A 20,894-nucleotide genomic window follows, 5' to 3' on the forward strand; every position below is an offset into this window, starting at 1 on the left:
ACTGCTTTTTCAGCACTCCTCTGTCTCTCATGCTCTCTAGTTTTCCCAAGTTTAGCCCCAAAAGGAATGTTTGAGCACAGAATGTTTCATGAAGATGACTTGCCATTTCATCTCAAAGTTTGGGAAAACATTCAACTTTGCCATTGTTGAATAGCACATAGTTCAGAGGCAGGAGAAGTAGTTTTGTTATTCCCTACCCAAGTTCAGCGTGTCTTGCTGCAGAAACACGGGAGCGTTCAGAAACTGCAGTTCCAAGGGGTTTGGTTTATTTTTCCCTTTCCCTTCCATACCATCTCTTCCAGCTTCACTTGGAATACCAGGCTTGGCACGTGCACTTGTGCCTGTTGCTCTTTGGAAAACTTTTTTGATACACCAAAAGTAAAAACACCAGAGCAGTGGAGTTCAGGAGTTCTTGTGCCCTTCTTTCTGCCTGTTCTTAAATAAATAAATGCTCCAATAGAACATTACTTAATTTGGAGAGGAGTCACATTTTTTGAGATAGTTGATTTTTTTTTTTTTTGCTTTTTAGGTGTAAACCCTCTTTGATTAGATTTTTTGCCATTTTTTTTTCAGTTTAGCAAGGTAAACCAAAAATTATTAAAACGTCAAATTAATTTGTGAGTACTGGATTTTATTTGCACACAACCCATCTTCAAATGAAGGGAAAAGGATTCTGCTTCTAAATGGGTTTGCTTGCTCCTTTCCTGCTTTTCTCTTCCTTTTATTTGCAGACATAAAATCCAATAAATTTCTATTGCAGTTGCTGGGCTTGGGGGAGAAAAAGGAGAGGAAAAGTACAAAGCTATTGGGAAGCGTCAAACACGGCGGATGATGAAGTACATTTCATAGCAGCCAATTCCAAGCCCAAAATCCCTGTTGTGCAGGAAGGCTTCCCAGCTCACACAGGAAATTCAGCCATTGCACACAGAGTATTAATGATTTATACACCCTGCACCGCTGCTTTTGTTCCCTCGCAGAGCCGGGCTGTGTTAATAAAGGAATTGCAGGGAAAAGGGTCCTGCCATGCTGAGTTGTTTTGCTCAGTGTGCTGGACGCTGCCTCATAAATCAAAGGAATTTAGTGCTTTACAACCTTTCAGAGCTGCTGAGGGTGGTTGTTTTTTTTCTTTTTTTAATCTGATACACCTAGGAATATTTTCATTTCTTTTCTATAAAGAATGAATGAACTACTGGATGAGATCTATCTCAGCTGTTTTAGGGTTGATTGGTTTGCTTCACAGTGGCATTATACTTCCATTTGTTTTCCATTTGGATTTATGCTTTATGCTGTTGTCTATGGAAGGAGACTAGCATGGTTTTATTACCATAAAGAGATGCAGATCACATTATATTCTGTCTTGTTTCTTAGAAATAACTAAATACAATATAAAGGCAGAACACATTGGCAGTAAGCAAAGCAGTTTTATATTCTTTACCTAAAATAAAAACAAATAATAACACTTATTTAACATTATACTTTTAAAATAATTGTTGTTTTTATTAGCCAAAATATGCTTCAGTGTTCCTCTACAATACATGAGTGGTAATTTTTGAAGTTGTTTTTTTTTTCCTGGAAACTCTGTTTCTTAATAACAACTTCAGGTTTAGGTTCTTAATTTTGTATTGATTTATGTAATCATCCTTTTCAAATAGTGGAGCAATACTAGTATTATGAAAGAAAATACACATTTAGATTTGATTATAGAAATGAAGGTAAAGAAAGATTTTATTTTTTTTTAATCTCTGAAATTTTGATATGAACTAGACTATTGAATAATGTTATGAGATATTGCCCTAGCAGAAAGCCACTTGGTTGGATGGTTAAGGAACCTAATCTTTGCTTTCCACTGCCTCTTTAAAGCAGGCTGGGAGAGGGGATGGGAAACAATTGCAGGGAATGTGTTTTGCAATCAAATGGTTTTCCATGGGCATCTTAAGGCTGTATTACAAAGCAGGTTCAGTGTGTTTTAGCCTGTTTGGATTGTTCAGAATCATAAATTCAGGTCCCTTTTAGTACAGAAAATGCAACAGTTCTGTCCTGGCTTGGTCACATTAGAAAAGGTGATTCCCTCTGAGCTTTGTGGAAATAACAGTGTGGGGATCAGCATTGCAGAAGTTACAGCTCCCTAATACTGAGAGGAATTCTTGGTAGTTTTTGTGGTCTGCAGGCAAATAAATACCTTGTTCTGTGTTTTCCTCCCTGGTTTAAATATCACAGATTAATATAAGGCAGGTGCCCAGTAAATGAGGTTTATGTTTATAGAGCAGCATTGCTGTATTTGTTTGTCCTCCATTATTTGGGTGCGTGAGTGTTTCATTGTATTTAATTATGTCTGTGAGGCACAAGACAACAGTCAACATCTGCTCTATTGTTGCCGTGGTTTACAGATAGCTTTGATGGGTTATTAAACAATCTATTTTTCAAACAGCAAACAGGGAAATAAGCTGCAAAATTATGTAATTTTGTAAAGGTACATTATGTAATTAGTTGTCTAGTATTTGCACACTAATCTTTTCTTTTGGTTGAATATGTGCTGTTCTATTTTTAAAAAAGTGATGACCCTTGGCACTTTTTAAATTTTCTAGTTTCTCTGTAGCTTGAGTTGATTTTCTCCCTACTAATTTGATTCCACCATACATTTTATATTGAAATAACGCATCTGAGTTGTGAATGCTAATACAGAAATTAGAAATGTGCATTAACTTTCATTTATTACTGAAACAGCTACCGACAAACTATTACTGCAGAGACATCACTGGGCATCTTGAACTATTTTTGAGTAAAGGTTTATGCTGTTACCAAAGCATCAGTTGGGGAAGGCAAGGCTTGACTCTCTCAGATGTTTCTCAGGGCAGAACATCTCTCAGTGCTCCCTGGGCAGGGGAAATTGTGCTGGACAAGCAGGGAGATGTCTCTGAAGAACCTGACTCTTGTACAAATGGATTCCCCGATGGAAAAGTGCTTGTGTGCTCGTGGGCTTTTAATTTTGTTTTGGTTTAATGTACCTGTCAACTGTTTGAAGTTTCTTTATGTAACACTGGTATCCACAATACTGGATCTGGATGCATTAAGGCAAATCACTGAAAGATTGCAACTACCCAGCATGTGATTTGTTTTTGCCTCAAAATAAAATATAGAAGAAAATGTTCCAGACACAAATGATGAACAGAGCCTAAAATTAGACTTTCTGTAGCTTTTATCATTGCAGAAAGTCACCTATTAAAAATGTTTGAGAACATGAGTCTGTAATATTTTCACGGCTCCTGAGCTGCTACTGCCCACAGTTCTAGAGCTGCAGCTTGCTGCTGACAGCAGGACTCCTGAGGCTTTGGAAATGTTGTGAATCCTATGATCCTGGTTTAGGAATGCAGGTTTTCCATTGGAATAAGGTGGTTCCAAGTCCTTTGAAAGGGGACTCTGCTCTGGTGAGACCCCACCTGGAGCTCTGCATCCAGCTCTGGACCAGGCTGCCCTGAGAGGGTTTGGAGATTCCCTCAGTGGGGACATTCCAGAACCATCTGGACCCTCCTGTGGCCCTGCTGGGACAGGGAGCTGGCACCCACTGTGGGACATTCCAGCCTGACCCATTCTCTTGGGGCAAATCCAGAGGTGACACTGAGATAAGAGGGATGACTGAAATAAGAGGGATGAAGCTCCTCTCCTGTGAGAAAAGACTGAGAGAACTGGGATTGTTCAGCCTGGAGAAAAAAAAGCTTTGGGGAGCCTTAATTGTGGCCTTGCAGTGCCTGAAGGGAGCCTACAGGAAAGATGGACAGAGATATTTTATGAGAACATGGGGTAACAGGGCAAGGGGGATGATTTGAAGCTGAGACAGAGGAGGTTTACAGGAGATGTTAGGAAGAAACATTTTACTGTGAGGGTTGTGAGACCCTGGCACAGGCTGGCCAGAGATGCTGTGGATGCCTCATCCCTGGAAGACTTCAAGGTCAGGCTGATGGAGCTCTGGCAAACCTCTTTTAGTGGAAGGTGTTCCTATCCAGGGCAGGAGCATTGAAACTGGGTGATCTTGAAGGTCTCTTCCAAACCAAATCATGCTATGATTCTATGAACTAAACCATCCCTTTTATTTACATAAAAAACTTAATTCAGAGGAAAAAATGTATAAAAAGCATGGTTATTGGAAAAGTATGCATCCCAACAGGTAGGTAGGGGTGGTGTTCCAGGTGCTAGCTGAAATGTCATTTTGCAAAATGGCCATAATTTTTATCACAGAATGAAGATTCTTCATTTTTTTTTTATTTTTTTAATGCAAGGGCTTGCCTGAAATACTTTCTAATCTTCCTCTCACCTACCTGGAATTGAAATGGGATTTCACATCTGTCCCTTCAAGTGTCAGTAGATGCCCCTCAATAGATGTGGCAAATTACTCTTGCAGTTTTGACAAATGGAAACTCAATCAGGAGCTTCTAATTAAGTTTTGTACACAGTGAAGGAATTCCAGGGTGCTGCTCTATGTGGAGAACTTCATTTTCAAGATGTTTCCAGAAACCCACTGGGCATGGGGAGAGTGGTGGGGGAGGGAACTGTGGGTTTATTTTATTTTTTTATCTCCTATAATATCTGTTGCTAAGTTTGGTGGGGTGTGTCTCTTGGGAAGTGCTCATTTTAAAGAAACATTTGTGTTTGTGTGACCAAACAAGCCAGGCAGGTGTCTCCAGAAGCCTGTGTGAAAATGGAGCATTCCTAGGCTTTTTTTCTGACATGCCATGCAGACATGAATTTTCCTGGGTGAGAAAAGCAGGATTAGAATTTCTGCTGGGGTAGATCAGTTTATTGACTGCTGCTGAGAGTGTTAGCCTTGGCTTTGCTGTGAAATTAATGCATCATGCAGTGAATCTGCATTTTCTGTCAGTGTATTCTTGTATATTTTGCTCAAGAATGGTTTTAAGTGTTTGTTCACATTAAAATGGTACAAGTCCTGTGTGCCCATTTCCAAGAGAAAATGAACTTTGCAACTGCTTTATAAAAACTCCAAGGGAAAGCTATTTTGAGCTTTATTAAGGAAGCTGAGTTACAGCAGGCAGCATCTGATCTGTGAGTGATGGGCACTGGTTACTCTCAGAGCTTCACAAGGAGTTAGGGCTGGGGAGCACAAAACATTCCAGTGTTTTCTTCTTGGGATCCAAAAGGGCTAATTAGGGTTGAAGAGTTGAGGAAAAATCAGGAAATTTAGCTCTTTGACCATGAATGGCCAAACAGATCAGTGGAAAAACACAAATACTGTTAGGCAGTGGTACCAGATCACACAAACAGCAAAGAAAGGAGGCTGTGAAGAAGACCTATCAATAGGGAAAAAAAATGAGGTAATTATAAAAACCTTTGAAAATAATTTCTGTAGGAGTCCACTACTCCCAGTTGTCTCATTAATTACCCTGAAATCTGACAGTTCTGTAGAAGCAGCTGTGTAGTGCTTTTCTGTCGGTGCAAGGCAAGGGAGATGTTCCAATAATAGCATTTATAATCCAGATGTGCAAGAGTCAGGTCTTATGAACCTCTTGTACAGTTCATGTTTGTTGAGCAGCTCAAATTCAAACTTGCAAAGGAGTATTAAATTTCTTCTTTTTACTTGTTCCTGGTGTTCAGCCACATGTATTTGTTGCTTTAGCTCTTTATTAAATAGTACCAGATGTTTTATTTCTTCTGGTTGGGAGTAAATTATTATTGAAAAACTTGTGTGAGAGAAGGTAAGATGCTCTCAGTCAAAGAGTTTGAGTTCAGTTTTTGGTGTCTGATCCCCTAATCTTGCACTGCAGGAGAATTGACAACTTCTGAGGTCTTAGAAGGAGACTACTTATACTTTGCCTTAATTCTTGCAGCAAGAAAAATCTTACTAATATCTACCTAATAACTTGAGTATTCACTTAAAGCACTGATTTCAGTAAAAACAGGAATAATCCTCTTCTGTTGTCCTTCTCTGCCCAAATTCATCCCAATCCTTTGCTGGTCCCTTCCAAGGGCACTGCCACAGGTTGATTAAAACCTAAATGAAGGTGAGATTTAAAAGGCCATTCTTTATTTGCTTTGTATATCAAATGGAATTGACAAAAAGTAAAAAAGTGGGTGGCAGGAAAGGCTCTTGCCATCTGGCACTGATGCAGCAGTGCTCTGGTTTTCTGATCTCAGGTGTTTTCTCTGCTCTTCTGTTATTCTGAGCAGTAGCATGATCCCCCAGCTTTACATAGTCCTGAGGAAGTTGTGAGAGACATCATTAGAAATCAAGTATTCCCACGAATTCAGTGCCCACTGTGACTCCTGAAGAAGACATAGGACTGGAATGTGTAATGAATAAGTAAAATCTTTTTAATAGGTCTTAGGGGAGGGGAGATGAGTAAACATATGATGTGATTCTTTCAGGTGAGAGCTATTTACTGTTACCAGGAAGAATTCTTGAAGCTTAATCCAGGGAATTTTGTTCTTCCAAATGAATTCTCCTGTGTGCCCAGCTCTTTACACAGAGGTGCCTGCAGAGAACCAGAGCAGCAATCCCACTGACATTGATCTGGCTTCAGTCACAGACGCTCAGGCTGGGGCAGAAGAGATGTGACCCATCTCAGGGAAAGCCAGGTTTTAGCTTGGCCTGGATAGGCCAAGTGTAAGGCCCCACACTGAGTTTAGGAGTGGTGATGAGTTGCTGAACATGGGATTGGGTGTGTCTCCAAATATGTGTGTTAGCAAATATCTATGGAACTGAATTGACTTCAGACATTAAGTAGCAATGAAATTGAAAAAGCTTTTCTAACTTTCTGCCATTCAGATTTGGAGGTGAGCTTCCTATCAGCTGAGCTTTCTAATGCTTTCAGCCAAATCCTGTCTGCCTTAGATTCTCCGTGCTTGTAGCTCTTGGCTAAACTTTACTACTTAAACTATTGCCAGTCTTGAGTAGAGCTGAGTTCTGGTTTACATTACATCTAATGCTTTCAAGTCCTGGTATTTTATCTCTTGAAAATATGAAACTTGTCAGTAGTGAACAGAAATTCCCTCTGATCCCTTTAAAGACCTATAGGGTCTTTATTGTTTCGGGGTTTGAACTGGTTGTTTCTCCAAGGCACCCTGCTCACTTAGGATATCTACCCTCTGCTGGTTTCTGCAATCAAACTGTAGCACTTGGCATGGTAGGGTGCTTGAATGATGTATTTATACAGGCAGGAGGCAGGGTTTAATACCATCTCATGATTCACTGTGCAGTCCTATTAATATGAACTTGACTCGGGGGAATAAGTAGCTGTTACTTGTCAGCAAATCCTGAGTGTATTAAGGGGGTGAAGTTGTATTGAAAGATCCTCACAGTGATACTCTGCTGTTCCCAAGGGAAGCAAATGAAAACTGTACTTTGATGAATAATGAATGTGCTAATTGGGGTCAAGAAGAAGTCATAGCTTCCTGTGATACAGTAGAGTAGCCTGACTACAACAATAAAGAAAAGTCTGTTTGACCAGATTTGGCAATAAAAATATGTGACTGTTGTTTCTGTCATCACCACCCTACTAAAGCCTGGGATGTGATGGTGACAAGCAGGTGGTTTATCTGTTTTCTGACACAGAGCTGTATTCCTGAGATGCTCCTTGAGGTATTGGTTGGTGCCCATGAGAATATGGCCATGAACTGATCCTGAGACTGGTTGAGTGCTCAGATACTGCCCCAAATCCTGTGTGGAATGGATGAAGATGGCTTGGGATCACTAGGATTTATGGAGAGTGGATATTGGTTAGAGTCACTCTGTTCCTGATTTACAAGAAAAAATGTTTTGTTGGTGCTAGGCCATATTTGCAAATGAATATACCCTAAGGGGAAGATTATAGCCTGTCCTTACCTGCTGAATAAAATACATATTTCCTGGTCCTGTATTTGGCACACAAAGGAGAAGAATAAATGAAAGAGATTATGGAAGATACATGCAAGAATGATTCTAATACATATTTTGTGAAATACATATACATACAACCTGCAACTTTATTAAAGATGTATGTGATACTGCTTATCTTTTGTGGAAGATGTACATAATTTTCAGTAGTTAGTCTGTGTAACTGCACAATATCAAACAGGCAGGAGATCTTGAAAGTGTTCTATGTTTGATACAAAATTTTCTAAGCTGCTTAATTTCTCATGGATTGGAGACTAATCTCAGCTGGTTTAGAAAATGCAGATAATCTCAAGAGCAGAGTAGTGAAAGATATGTGAAGTAGCCTGGAGATGGGAGGGAGGGAGTTCTCAAAGAGGCCAACAGGGAAAATCCAAGTGATTTGGTACAGCTATCCAGCTGATAAGAGTTATGTAATAAAAGCCAGCATGGAACTCTGCAAGAGAAGGAAAACAATGCAATGCTCACTAAGGCAGAAGAAACAAAGTGCAGAACTTTGTAACACATCTTCAGTGCTGTGAATAAGTTGTGATGTCTGCATGTCAAAATCAACTCTTGCTACTTAAAGCAACAGGATTTTCCTGCAGTTTTGCAGCTAACTTTTCTGAGTGATCCAGGCCAATTGGAGGCACATAGAGAAGCTTCCTTCACAAACAGACATGTGCAGGCCGATGGAGCTGTGTTCCACTACTTTTTGTAGCTTTAGGAGACTCTTTTCTGTGTGGCACCTCGCAGTCCAGTGTCAGCCTTCTTCCTAGTGCAGGGCACAGCACATGAAATAACTGAAGTTTTCAGGTTCATCCTGCTTTAATTTTGACACAAATGCTGTGATAATAATGTGATTGTGATCCAGAATCTTTCTAACTGGTATGATAATGTAGCTTAGTTCAAAGACACCTATCTGATTGGTTTTTTTTCAGAGAGTAGATGTTCACAGACTGTCCTCAGCTCTTGTGCCTTGATATGTAGAGCAGATGACAGGTCCTTGGTAGCCCAAGGGAAGTCCAGGCACAGAGGGATCCCTTAACTCCAGTTTTAACCTGCTGCTTCTCTCTGGCATGCATTTATCACCTGTGGAAGTGAATGTGTCTTGTGACTCACTGAAGGGTAAATCACTCTCCCTGCCTGTCAGGGGACAAATACTTATCTTTTAGTAATCCAGTCTGAGGGAGTGAGGGGTTCCAAGATGTAGAGCAGGGCAAGCCCTGCCTTTCAGAGTTCTGGAAAAAGTGAAGTTATTCAGATATGTATCTTTTAAATGTGTGTGTGTTCTTTTATATTGCTGTCATCTCCTTGTACCAGATGCAGTTTTCTTCAAAGGAATTTACAATCAGAAATGGATACAAATTCAAGTTGACCTGCAGAGGAACAGGGATATTGGTCACTGGGCAGTCAGTTCATCCCCCAGTCAATGTTTTTGTGTGGCATTCTGCAAAGAGGAGGTTTTAAGGGCTGGAAAAGAATGTTCATAGATGTTTAGAGAGAGTCTTACCTGGTAGCAGGCAATTTCAGGAGAGCATCAACACCATTTGGAGTTTGGTTAGGAGGTGAAGGTGTGCAATATTCAAGGCAAGACAAAGAGGATTTTCATCTTTGAGATGTTGACAGTAGCAGCTTGGGTAGGAATAGGCTGAACTGAGCCTTTGAAGAGGATGGCAAGTGTAAAGGTAATAAAAGGATGTGTTTTGGGGCAGTGCAGGTGGAGAAAGAAGGGTCTTTATGGGAGCATTCCAAAAGAAATGCAAAGTTAACACTCCATTCTTTAGCCAGTGAGCTACCACAGCAGCCCATGGCTCAGACAATAAGAAAGGGAATTTAAACCAGACAGAAAGGATTTGCTGTGTACTCAGAAACCAACATTTACTGAAACACTGCACTTCAAGTGTTGGGAGGCCAATTGGTCTATAGGGCAACAGCCTTAATTTCTCCAGGGCTACAAATAATTTCACAAACATGTCTCCCAAGTTTTTGTTTCTGTCTGAAGCTCTTGCATTTGGCAGGACTGTAGTTATTTATCTTTCAAATCTCCAAACTTACTATGATTGTATATTTAGAAGAAAAAGGCTAAAATTTGATCTTCAGTGGAACTGAAGCATGGTTTTCTGACTGAAGGATCAGCTGGGTTCATCTTGACCTGTTGCTAGTTTTTCTTGTGCTCTCAAGAGATAATGTAATTGTTAGACACTAATGTCATTTTAAATGGAAACCTTAAGTTCAGAAGAAAAATGTGTTAATTCTAAATATGCTGTATCCCACATGCTTGAAAAGGTGGTTTCTCCCAGTTTTAAACAGTTTCTATATCCTTGTCCTGTTCTCTTCTGGTCTGAACTGAGCTGCTTAATAAACTCCACTGTGATGACACCTGCTGTGCTGGTTATCAGTATGAGACCATGAGATACCTTTGATTTGTGTGGGTGACGTTTTCTGCTTCAGGAGTCAGTAAAATACCCGTGCTGTGTTTTGGCTCTGCTGTTCAGGGTGGGAGGAGCTGGCTGGGGAATTGGTACCTGGCATGAGCAGCTCCTCGTGTTCTTCATGTGCAGCACAGGGGCGAGCCTGGGTGGTGCTCCTGGTGCTCTTGAACAGCCTTTGGCCCTAAATGGCTTTTGCAGAAAGGTGAAAATAGTCTTGGGAAGACAAGCAGTTATAACAGTGTCAGCAGCTGTGCTGGGAAGGTGGGGGAAGATGTGCTGGACAGCTTTTCCTGCCTATCAATATTTCCTTTAATGCCAGATCACCTCAGGCGATGCTGATCAGCAGCAGCTCACGTTCTCTTCCCAAGCATGTCTGGTGCTGGTGTCTGGTAATCCTTTTTTAGAGATAGCAATCTAAAGTTGCTGTGGGTGAGGGAAATTATCAGGAGACTCAGAAACCAATTTGTCCTTTCAGCTTTGGGGTTTCCTGTACCAGAAAACCACTGAGAAACCTAAAGAGAAAATGGAGAGTATTTGAACAATAGGAAAGGTAGTCAGAAATGGGAGACTTGAACTTAAAAGGTTCAAATATGACATAGCATAAGTTCTGAAGAAGGTGCCAAAGTGGTACCTGAATTATTTATGATCTGAGAGACAGGAAAGTTAGGCCAGTGTAGGAAGGAAGAGGAAATTATTTGAACTTCATTGAAATTGTGCAGCATTTGGAAAGAACTATTGTTTGTGGTATTTTGATCTAGATACCGGCATTAAGAAGAATTAATTATTTGGCAGAAAGATGGTCTAAATAGATTACTTCAGTGAGAATCTGATTAGAGCATACATCATTGATTGGCTGATGACTGCATTGCAGGGATCTGCCTTTTCCAGGCATTGTGGCCCCAGGCAAGCTGCTTAAGTTTCCTTTTTTTTTCCCCCACCTTGTACCACAGCAAAACTTTGGCATCTGCTTTTGCCTGGGGAAGTGGTTTAATCATTGTCTAATGTGCCATTTACATCTTAGATGCAGGTGGGATCAAAACTCTGATCTTTCTTGCGCCAGTTTCCTCTTTCTTGTTCTGCCTGGATGTGTAGCCCAGTTTTCAGGCATATTTCTAGTTTTATTTCTGTATCTGTTCATCCATCCTGTACAGCAGTCTCCATTTCCTTCCTATTTAAACAACTTTTTCACAAGCCTTCAAAGAAACTGCTATTAGAACACTCCTGTCAGCAGCTTCAGTACTGTGCTTAAACACAAGATTGTGGTATTAGATTGCTGGGCCTGAAATAGTTAAGAATTTTCTGACCTTTGACTCCTACCCTACCTTGCTTAACCTGTGCTCTTCACCTTTAAAAGCAGCTTTTCATTAATAAAACCTGCCTTCTTGAAAAACTCTGCATAGCAGAAACAAATAAGCTTGTGCATTTTGTGTGTATGTGTTTTACATATAAAGCTAGTGTTCATGTGTTTTTCTAATTCTTTCTTCCTCTCTCATTGCTGAGATCAATTTTTACTTTCAGAAAATCCATGCAAATTTTTATTGAAAGAAACCAAAGCCAGCTAGGGTTTGGGAAGAGTAACATACCCTCTATGAGCACACTGAAAACGGCTTAACATGTCATTTTTTATTTTTCTTAACAGCATCATAATTTTCTAGAATGTAATGGAAATAAAAGCTGTGTAGTTGTTTAAAATAGATGATCTCCCCTTTCCACCCACACACAGAGTTAATTTTTTGCAGGGAGGAGGAACCCTGCAGCAGGCAGGAATTGGGTGCTGTCACCACCAGGGACATCAGATGTGCTTGATGTGCTTGTCCCGACCATTCTGGCTTTGTCCTCCCACAAGTGTTGAGGTTCATGCTTGACCTTAATCATGCTGAATCCTGCTGAAGTGAAACAGCTCTCAGCTTTATCAATACTCATCTGGCTCATTCCCTCAGTCCTCTTTCTGGTCAAATTTCACGTATTCAACATATTCCAGCAGAGCAGGAGTGGCCATTGATACTAATGGCAAACTGTAAAACTCAAGTGAAATTCCCTTTTTGTGTGGCTGGGAGGGAGAAGAAATGTGTTGGTCTGAAGTGGTGGAGCTGATGTAGAGGCACTGGCCGAAGTTCTGAGCTTGGCACAGGGCAGAGATGGAGCAAAGCTCTGTTGTGCTCCCATGGCTTTGATTCACAGAGGTTTGTGTGAGCTCAGGTAGCTCAGGACACCACCACAGGGCCCAGTTTGGATCTGGGCTGCCCCACACCCTGACATTCAGGAGCATGTTGTTACAGTGAGGCAGGCAAAGTGTCCTTGCATTCAAACAGGTAACTGCAGTTCATCTGAAATGTTTGTTTGTGTAGATTGCTCTCTGCAATGTAGAAAACAGCAATTCTCCTAGGACATTTGATGTTTCCATTATTCTGGGATGTTTTCAGTGCTTGCAAAGGGCTGGAAGTGTCCTCCTGGAAGTTGCTGAGTTCACACTTGCACCATGCTTTGCATCATAATTGTCTGTTGGCTGTTCTAGACCCTCTCTAGACCAAAATACTTCAAAGAGAACCCCCGAACTTGAAAAAATATGTTCAGCCTAAATTTATTCATAACTGGGTTTTTCTTGATTTTTAAAGTGTCAGGATCGTCCTTAGCTTGAACAGTCTCTTCCTCCTACTGTTTTCTTCCTTATTCACAGATTGCTTTGCTGGGATAAACAAATCAAATTTAGGTTTCTGCAACATAGTTGTTCCTTTCCCCTGAACACCAAAAGGAATTTCTCTACAATGGTGGTATTTTAATTTGACCTTTTTATTTTTCTGTTTCATGTGGATGAAGGCAACTGTATTCTATTAGAAGTACCTCTAAGACATCAAGAAATAATTGAGAATTAAAATTAAGAAATAGTACTAATTTTCATTTTCCTATTTACATCTCACTAGCATCTGAAATTCTTTAAACAGATGCAATGAGATCTTGCTTTTCTTCCTCTTGAGTTTAGCTCTCAAGTTTCTGTTATTAGGAGGAGCATGATCTTGCATTTTGTCTTATTGAAATCCATCCCATTTCTATTAATGCAGCCCATAAGATGTAGCAGTTCTTTCTATGTAATATCCTTATCCTCTCCAGCCTCGATAGTACCTTCCAACTTTGTGTCATCAGGAAATTTCATCAGCAGGTTGCCTTGTGCCAAAATAATTAAAGAAAATATTCAAAAAAAATCTATCCCAAAATAGATCACAGAAAAGCTTCCCTTGAGCCTGCTCTTTCCTGTACGAATCTTCCTCCTCAGGTTTTCTAACATCTTATCAAATATATACATGCTGAAACAAAAAACCTGCCAGGTATTTTACAGAGCAATTTAACAGTCTGTATTTATGTCAGTTGTCCCACTGGAGTCATTTGAGTAAAGCTTGCAGAATCCATTTTATAATCTCCATTTCTGGGTGAAAGAAATCTGCTTTCCTTTCAACTGCAGCTTACTCTGCTGGATGAAGCAAATAAGCAATAGTCAAAATGAACTTTTTTATTTTAGGAATTATGTATTTTTAAGTGAGGTGTGGCTGCAACTTGCTTTCTTATATATACCTTTTGTTTATGTATTTCTCTGTGAGTGACTGATTCTGTATTGGAATTAATGACAATCTTTTGAAAAAAATCCATGATGTGTCAGCTTGCTTAATAATTAATCTGCAGAGTTTCTCTTCCTTGGTAAGAACAGACCAAGAAATGGGATTTATAGCTAAGCGTGGTCAGATAAGCAGTGAGAAGAGCATCATCCCCAAGAGAAAAGTGCAGCAGTTCTGAAACAGGAGATGGAGTGGGGTAAACATCACTTCATCATGTGACAATTGCTGGCCTCACTGGCAGCTCCTGCAGGGAGCATCACTGAGGGTCACAATTCCACATCTAAAGTTAGCAGTGGGGTGAGGCTGGCAGTGGGGAGGGCCAGCAGGCAGCTGCTCGGGGAGATTGCTAAATCCTGCAGCAGTGATACACCAGAATCAATTACCGAAAACCTTCCGCGATGGCCAAAATGTGACATTAAATAATTGAGTATCGCATCAAATCTTGTCTGCAATTAGTTATCTGGAAAAGTAATTATGCAACAAAATCAAGTAGCTGAAATTAGTGGTGTGAAGCATCCTGAAGACTGTAGGAGATTTTTGGTTTTTTTTATTTCACTTGTAACATGAAGTTGTAAGTACCTAACTAATTCTTTATTGAAATAAAAAAGTCTTGCTCAATTGTAATTCTTGTCATTAGTTACATCTGCAGTAGAAGATACATAGCACATAAAACAGGTGTTAATGACTAAGTTGGTTTTGTCTAAAGTAAAAATGAGCTGCAGAAGAGAATGTCTTGTAAGTAGTATGTTTAAAATCAAATCTGTTTTGATTTAGGGAGGAAACCAGCCTAAATTTCAGTCCTTTGTCTCTTACACCAGTAGTGTGAGTTGATTTGGAGAGCAGAGTTGAAATATTCTAATGGGAAAATGCGTTCTTTTAAGATAGTTATGATCAATTTAACAACATAGATGTTGTGAAAGGTTAGAAAAGCCATTAAAACATAATTTACACTAATAGAAGTCATTAGCTTGCATTAGCTAGCTCACACATTCAAAACAAACAAGAATATAATGAATCAAAACAGAATGTACCCAGTGTAACAGACTGAAGTGTAAACGCTCACGTGAACATTGTTTAACAGGTTATAAATACAGGGAAATGTCTAATTATGCAATCATGGTAAACCTGATTATTTTGAAAATGGCTTCTGATAGTAACTGTTTTCATGTATATGCCAGAACTGATAGGAAAAATTATTTCTAATCACTAGATCTGTGCAGAATTTGATCTCTATGTGTTTAGTACTTAAAAATCTGAACTGATAAAGAGTAGTTGGCTAGTCATGTTACTTAAGCTGCTCCCAAAATAGCACCTTCCTTTTTGGGTAGAGTTAGGTTTGCAGCTGTTGTCTCTATCTGTTGTCTCTGAAGAAAATTTTAACATTAAGTGTTGCTGACGTCAATTTTTTTCTTTTTTTTACAGCTGATGTGGGCTTTGCCCCTGACAGAAGTTATTTGGTTCTAGCTCTGAGTTTGGAAGAAGTTGGTATATAGATTTTCCCCTAACTTTCAATTGATGTGTTTAGCTTTAGTGGGAGTAATACTATCACTTAAACCATGTTGTCGTCTCAAGGAGTTTTGCTACATCCCTATGGAGTGCCAATGATTCTGCCGGCAGCACCATACTTCGCTGGACTTGTTCAGGTAATGCAAGGCCGCTTCCAACAAGCAACTTAACTCTAGTGCACTTAGAGCAATAATTGGAATTTTTATGGTTGAGAAAGCAAACACTTTTAATACAGGCAAAAGCTCTCATGTAGTCAGTGAGAAGACAGTAGGAAATCAAAAAGATGGATCACCCTAATCTGTGTATTGACATCTCTCATGGCTGAATAAATGGTGTAGTTGAGCTATATTTGCTTGTATTGATTTGTCTGCTGTTTAACATTCATGCCTTTGCTTCACGAGGTTGACCACAGGGCAGAGGATTTGCTATCCATTCTAGGTTTCTGAGGGAGTCAGCATTCCCACGGCAGGTCAGAAGACAAAGTAACTTACCATGATGTGTTTAGGTTAAATGTTTTAGCACAGCAAACAGGAATAATGTTAAATATGCTTTAATTCATACGTTACGCGTCACACGGAATGAAAAAGGGGTTGTGGTTTTGTGTGTGTAGAAATGTATCACCTGCAAAGAATATTTATACACATCCTATTAATTCCTTTGAGCCCTCAAAGTGTAAGTTCTTGCTGCGGGGCAAGAGTTCTGTACATTCAGGAGTCAGCTGCCAGCTACGAGGTTGTTGTTGTGTTTGCTTTTGTTATTATTTAATTTTTATCAAAAAGTGGTGCTACTGAAGTGTCTTCTGTTAGACTTGGGATTCTGAATAAATCATGTAGATGCTAATGAAGCAATAAGTATCCTGTTGCTTACAGTGTGTTAGAAGGCATTAGGAAAAGTCAGCATTTCTGAACCCTGACAGAACTGTACCTTCCAAGTGGCAGCTGTTAGATATTGTGCCACACACGTGTGTTAGGGCATTTCTGTGCTGTGCTAGGGATGGGTCAGCTCTGAGGGAGAGGGGAAACTTTCATTGTGCTCCTATACCCCAATGCTTTGCTGCCATAGAGGGGCAATCACAGCATCAAACAGGTGGTTTTCCATATAGGTCCCATCAGTAATAGAAGACTGTGGGTTGTGTTCTTCAGGCTTAATATCAGGCACACGTGTCTAAAATAGAAATATAGCCGTTATCAGATATTGGGAATCTGTGTCTTGTGGGACATGCAAGCTGAGGCTGCTTTTTATGCAGTGAGACACATGCAGCAGGCCTTCGTATCCATTAGAATTTGGGGGTGAAGGTCAGACACTGGAGCTCAGTCAGACCCTCTGCCATCCTGTCCAATAAATAATTACAAGCAAATCGTGCCTTTCACTCTATGCTGATTGATGTTGAAATTGCTTTTGAAAGTTCTCATAAGTTCCTGTTATAGATTAAGTGCCGGTGTAGGAAAAATAACTGCACCCAACTGAAATGGGTGAATGTAATCAGGTTTAATGGACTCGAGAGCTTGTTGGGAATTAAATAACTATTGATTTGTTGGAAAGTTGCTGTCATTACAAAATGCCACTCTGAACACATTATCCAAGCAGATAGATTAGAAGAAAGGGCCCTTTGAAAATTTGGGATGCCTTATTTCAACCTTTTTCCTCTTCATTCTTTCCTTAGAAAGATATATCCAGGCCTGGGTTATTCCTTTAGCATAGATCTAAAAGAGTCAAGCAATAAGAACTGCTGAAATAAAAAATAGGTATGAGAGATGCAGTTGAAAAGTGGTTTTTTGCATGAATACTTCTCTAGTCTCTTGTCTTCTCTCTCCCTGATGTCAAACCTGAAAATGGCATTTTGGACACCAAACACATATTTGAGTTATTGTCCTAATGAGTGAATTACAGCATTAGATGGTTTGAGCAATTTGTCCCTCAGGATTTCACCTGCACTTACAGTATCTCTGGTCAGCTTATGACACCAGAATGCTTATTGTTTTTCTCTTAAAGTAAATCTAAATATCTAAAATAAATAATGCAAAGGACATTTGATAGGAACATTATATCATCCTCTTCTAAGCAGTAATTACATAACATTCTGAATTTTAGTGGAAATGATCTTCAAAATTATGCCTTGATAAACTGATTATGTAAATGGTTTTTTTCTGGGTTGCAGGTTAAGAACCACAGCCCTGAACTATTTTAGGATATGAGGCAGTTTAAACATTTTATAGGATTATAAGATGCCACTTTATTTATTTATTTGCATGGATTTCTACAGAAAGTAGGTGCACCTCTGATCAGGGATTCCCCGTGATTTCCAGCTGGGTTTATTCCAAGGTTGTGTATGAAAGCAGTGTAGAGCATTGCCCAGAGATTTAGGGACTATTTGGGGAGGGTTTTTTGTGTTTTGTTTTGCATAGTTGAGCCGGAGGGATCTCTGTGGAGCAAGGTTTGTTTTCAGAGGTCCTGCACCTTCAAGTGCTGTTTATTATTTTATTTTATTTAATGCTGTGGATGAGCAGCTGCTCCAGCCTCTCCTAAATTCATCACTAAACCCTGCCTTTCACCCTCTGCTCGCTTCTGTCACTCCTCTTGTTTCAGAGCAGTGGAATGTGTGGAAAGCAAAAAAGGGGTGGATGCTGTGGGTACCTCCCTGGACATGCCATGTATGAGCACCCATGTGTTTTCCTAATTGTGTGTGTGTTCTGTTAAGGAGATTTGTATTCCTCTTACTGAGATGATGTGTTTGAGTGAGATGATGGAAAGTGAAATGCTCTTGTTCTTGGAGAGACACAAGGCCCAGGGTTACAGAGATGTTGATGTGTATTAAATTAAATATACATACAAACTTATTTCCCAGTAAATAAATATACCTTAAACTTATTAGAATGATGTCCAATGACTTAGTAAAGCATTTTTAGATGAGAAAATATCTTTGCCTCTTCCTTCCTTCTCCTCAGTAAAACTCTTTGAGAGAAAAAAAAAAAAAACCAAAAAAAACCAACACCTGAAAGTACAAATAATGCATAAATAGCTTTATGCCTCCTGTGGGTGGGGAGATATTTTCTGCCTTGGCACAAAAAGCCCACTGGTGGCTTCAGGGGCTGTCACAGCTCTGCTGCCACGAGCACCCAGGCAGGCTCACCGTGTGTGCTGAGGGGCAGCAAGCCCCACGCTGTGTCAAAACTGTCCTGCTGCTTCTCCTGGCAAGGAAAATGAAAAAAATGCCATCTAGGATTAAGTGGCAAAATCCAGGAAGAGGTTTCTTCTCCTGCCCTTGGTCCCCATCCCAGTTTAGTCATTGGACTCCCAGGGGGGAGCCCGTATGTCCGGACAGGAGGGTGTTGGATGGCAAAGGTCCATGTGCCTTGGCCAGGGTGTGCAGCATGGATGAGTGGCTGTGTACTCCTGGACCACCTCACCAGTTCTTAGAATAAATGTGAAACCAAGCTCCAGTCATCATTAAATTACAAAGTTTATTTTAAGGATGCACAATTCGGAGAATACTGTTAATTTATTAAATAATATCCAAGAGGTGATAAAAGCTCCATCTTTCATGGCTATAAACATAAAATGTTTGCAGTTGCTCTGTGTACTTGGAATGCTGGATTTATGATAAAATATTTTGAAAACACTCATGCGATAGATGACATTTTAATAATTGATGTTAATTTTTTTTTTTCATGGCTGGGTTTGGTAGCTCCATTTAGCAGATAAAGAGGAGTTCATAGGCATTATTATAAAAGTTATTAAAAATGAAATTGTTTAGACTTTTCAGCAAACTACTGGAAAGCTCTGGAAAAGAGAGACAGCTCTATTTTATAGAAAATGTGGAACTTTTATATAAGATTATAAAGATGGGATCATTTATGAATATGGTGAATATTTTGTAAAATTTGTTTTTATTTTGACATATTGACCAGAAAAATTCTATGAGTTCTGAGGGTTTAAGCTTGTGTTCTTTGTTAAAAAATTAATTGTTAGAATGAATAAGCTAAAACCTTCATTTTTTTCTGCTTATATTTGCTTATTTATGTAGTGGTAAAGGGGAGAGTTGGAGAAGAAAAAAATAAAGTAGGCTGGTGATTAACTATTTCAATATATTGGGAATCACTGTATTTTTAAGTATACTATTCTTAAGCTTAGATTATTCTGAAGCTACTTTGAGTTTGATTTTTTTTTTTCCCTGTGTATCTGATTTTCCGTAACTGGTTAACCAGTGTGTTGGACTGACAACTGAAAAAGTGGTAATCTGGAGACTGTTCCATTTTATTTTAGAGCTGAGAGAATTGCCTAGAATATGCTGTGAAAAGTAATGGAAAAAAGACTTCATCACAGTGCCATCACTTTACCCATCTGGAAAATCCTTGTTTTAGTGCTGTGTTGGGAAGTGGGAACATTGTGAATGTTTGTAGGTGTTAGTGTGCTAGGCTACCTGCAAAATCACACTTGCATTCCAGCAATCCAGGCTTGGGGAATGCTGTGGATTTGTTGTGTCACCTTAGATGAAAAAGGCTTTTGTAATTTGCTAGGTTTTATTTGAACAATAGATTTGAAATAGCAATGAGGAGAGGTTTGAGTTCTTCCAGTGCTGCCTGCAGTGGTGTATGGTTGTTTCTGTTGGTTTTAGATTATGATCTAGTAGAAAGCAGAGCGTAATTTCTGTTTGCATTGGCTGAATTGCCTCTTTGAAATGCAGTAAGTAGATTATTTAGCTTAAATGCAGATTTATTCGGGCTTGATTGTGTTGTTCTGTCTCTCCTGTTACTAGTACTGCACTCCCAGTGCTTTGTGAGTGGAGGATGAATACGTTTTACTGTTGCAATCACTTTACATCTGAGTGTGCATCTTGTCTCGATTTTGAGAGCCCATATCTAACATTTCTTCTCTGAGTCTGAGAGTTGCAAAGTTTTTTCTCCCTTTTGTATCAAAAGTGCTTTTAGCACATGTGAAATGGTAGTGTTAGTGATGAATATAGTCTGTATTGTTTTGATAGGTGAAAATTTTGTAAACAATGCTAAAATGTCTGGGAATCATAGAATTGTTTCTTGGAAAAGACCTTTAGGATTATCAAGTCTGACTGTTAACCCAACACTGCCAAGTCCAACATTAATCCATGTCATTAAGTGCCACATCTACGCTTAATTTTTAATTTACCCTTCTTTAATACCTCCAGGGATGATGATTCAACCATTTCCCTGGGCAGCCTGTTCCAATGCTTGACAACCCCTTTCTAACATCCAATTTAAATCTCCCCTGGTACAACTTGAAGCCATTTCCTCTTGTTCTGTTGCTTGGGAGCAGAGCCCGGCCCCCACCTGGCTACAACCTCTTGCCAAGAAGTTGTGGAGAATGAGAAGGTTCCCCCTGAGCCTCCTTTTCTCCAGGCTGAGCCCCTGCTGCTTCTGGTGCTCCAGCCCCTTCCCCAGCCCTGGGCACACTCCAGCCCCTTCCCCAGCCCCTTCCCCAGCCCTGGGCACACTCCAGCCCCTTCCCCAGCCC

General features: G+C 39.8%; 1 protein-coding gene across 13 annotated transcripts in view; it reads left to right on the top strand.

The window, feature by feature from the left end:
• The window catches only part of RBFOX1 (RNA binding fox-1 homolog 1), a 1,108,850-nt gene that overhangs the window by 856,721 nt on the left and 231,235 nt on the right, over positions 1–20,894 (top strand). For 5 of the 13 annotated variants that reach the window (XM_033517813.1, XM_015642718.3, XM_015642721.2 and 2 more), the window contains 2 exons: positions 15,324–15,386; positions 15,474–15,544. The exons of 4 other annotated variants lie outside the window; for them this stretch is intronic. In XM_033517813.1, coding sequence (XP_033373704.1) covers positions 15,324–15,386; positions 15,474–15,544 — 134 coding nt within the window. Of the gene's footprint in view, positions 1–15,323; positions 15,545–20,894 lie in introns of all 13 variants that reach the window. 4 more of the 13 variants (XM_015642733.2, XM_015642732.2, XM_015642730.2 and 1 more) reach the window with 1 other exon arrangement.

This window comes from Parus major, chromosome 14, assembly GCF_001522545.3.
Source record: "Parus major isolate Abel chromosome 14, Parus_major1.1, whole genome shotgun sequence".
NCBI lineage: Eukaryota > Metazoa > Chordata > Aves > Passeriformes > Paridae > Parus > Parus major.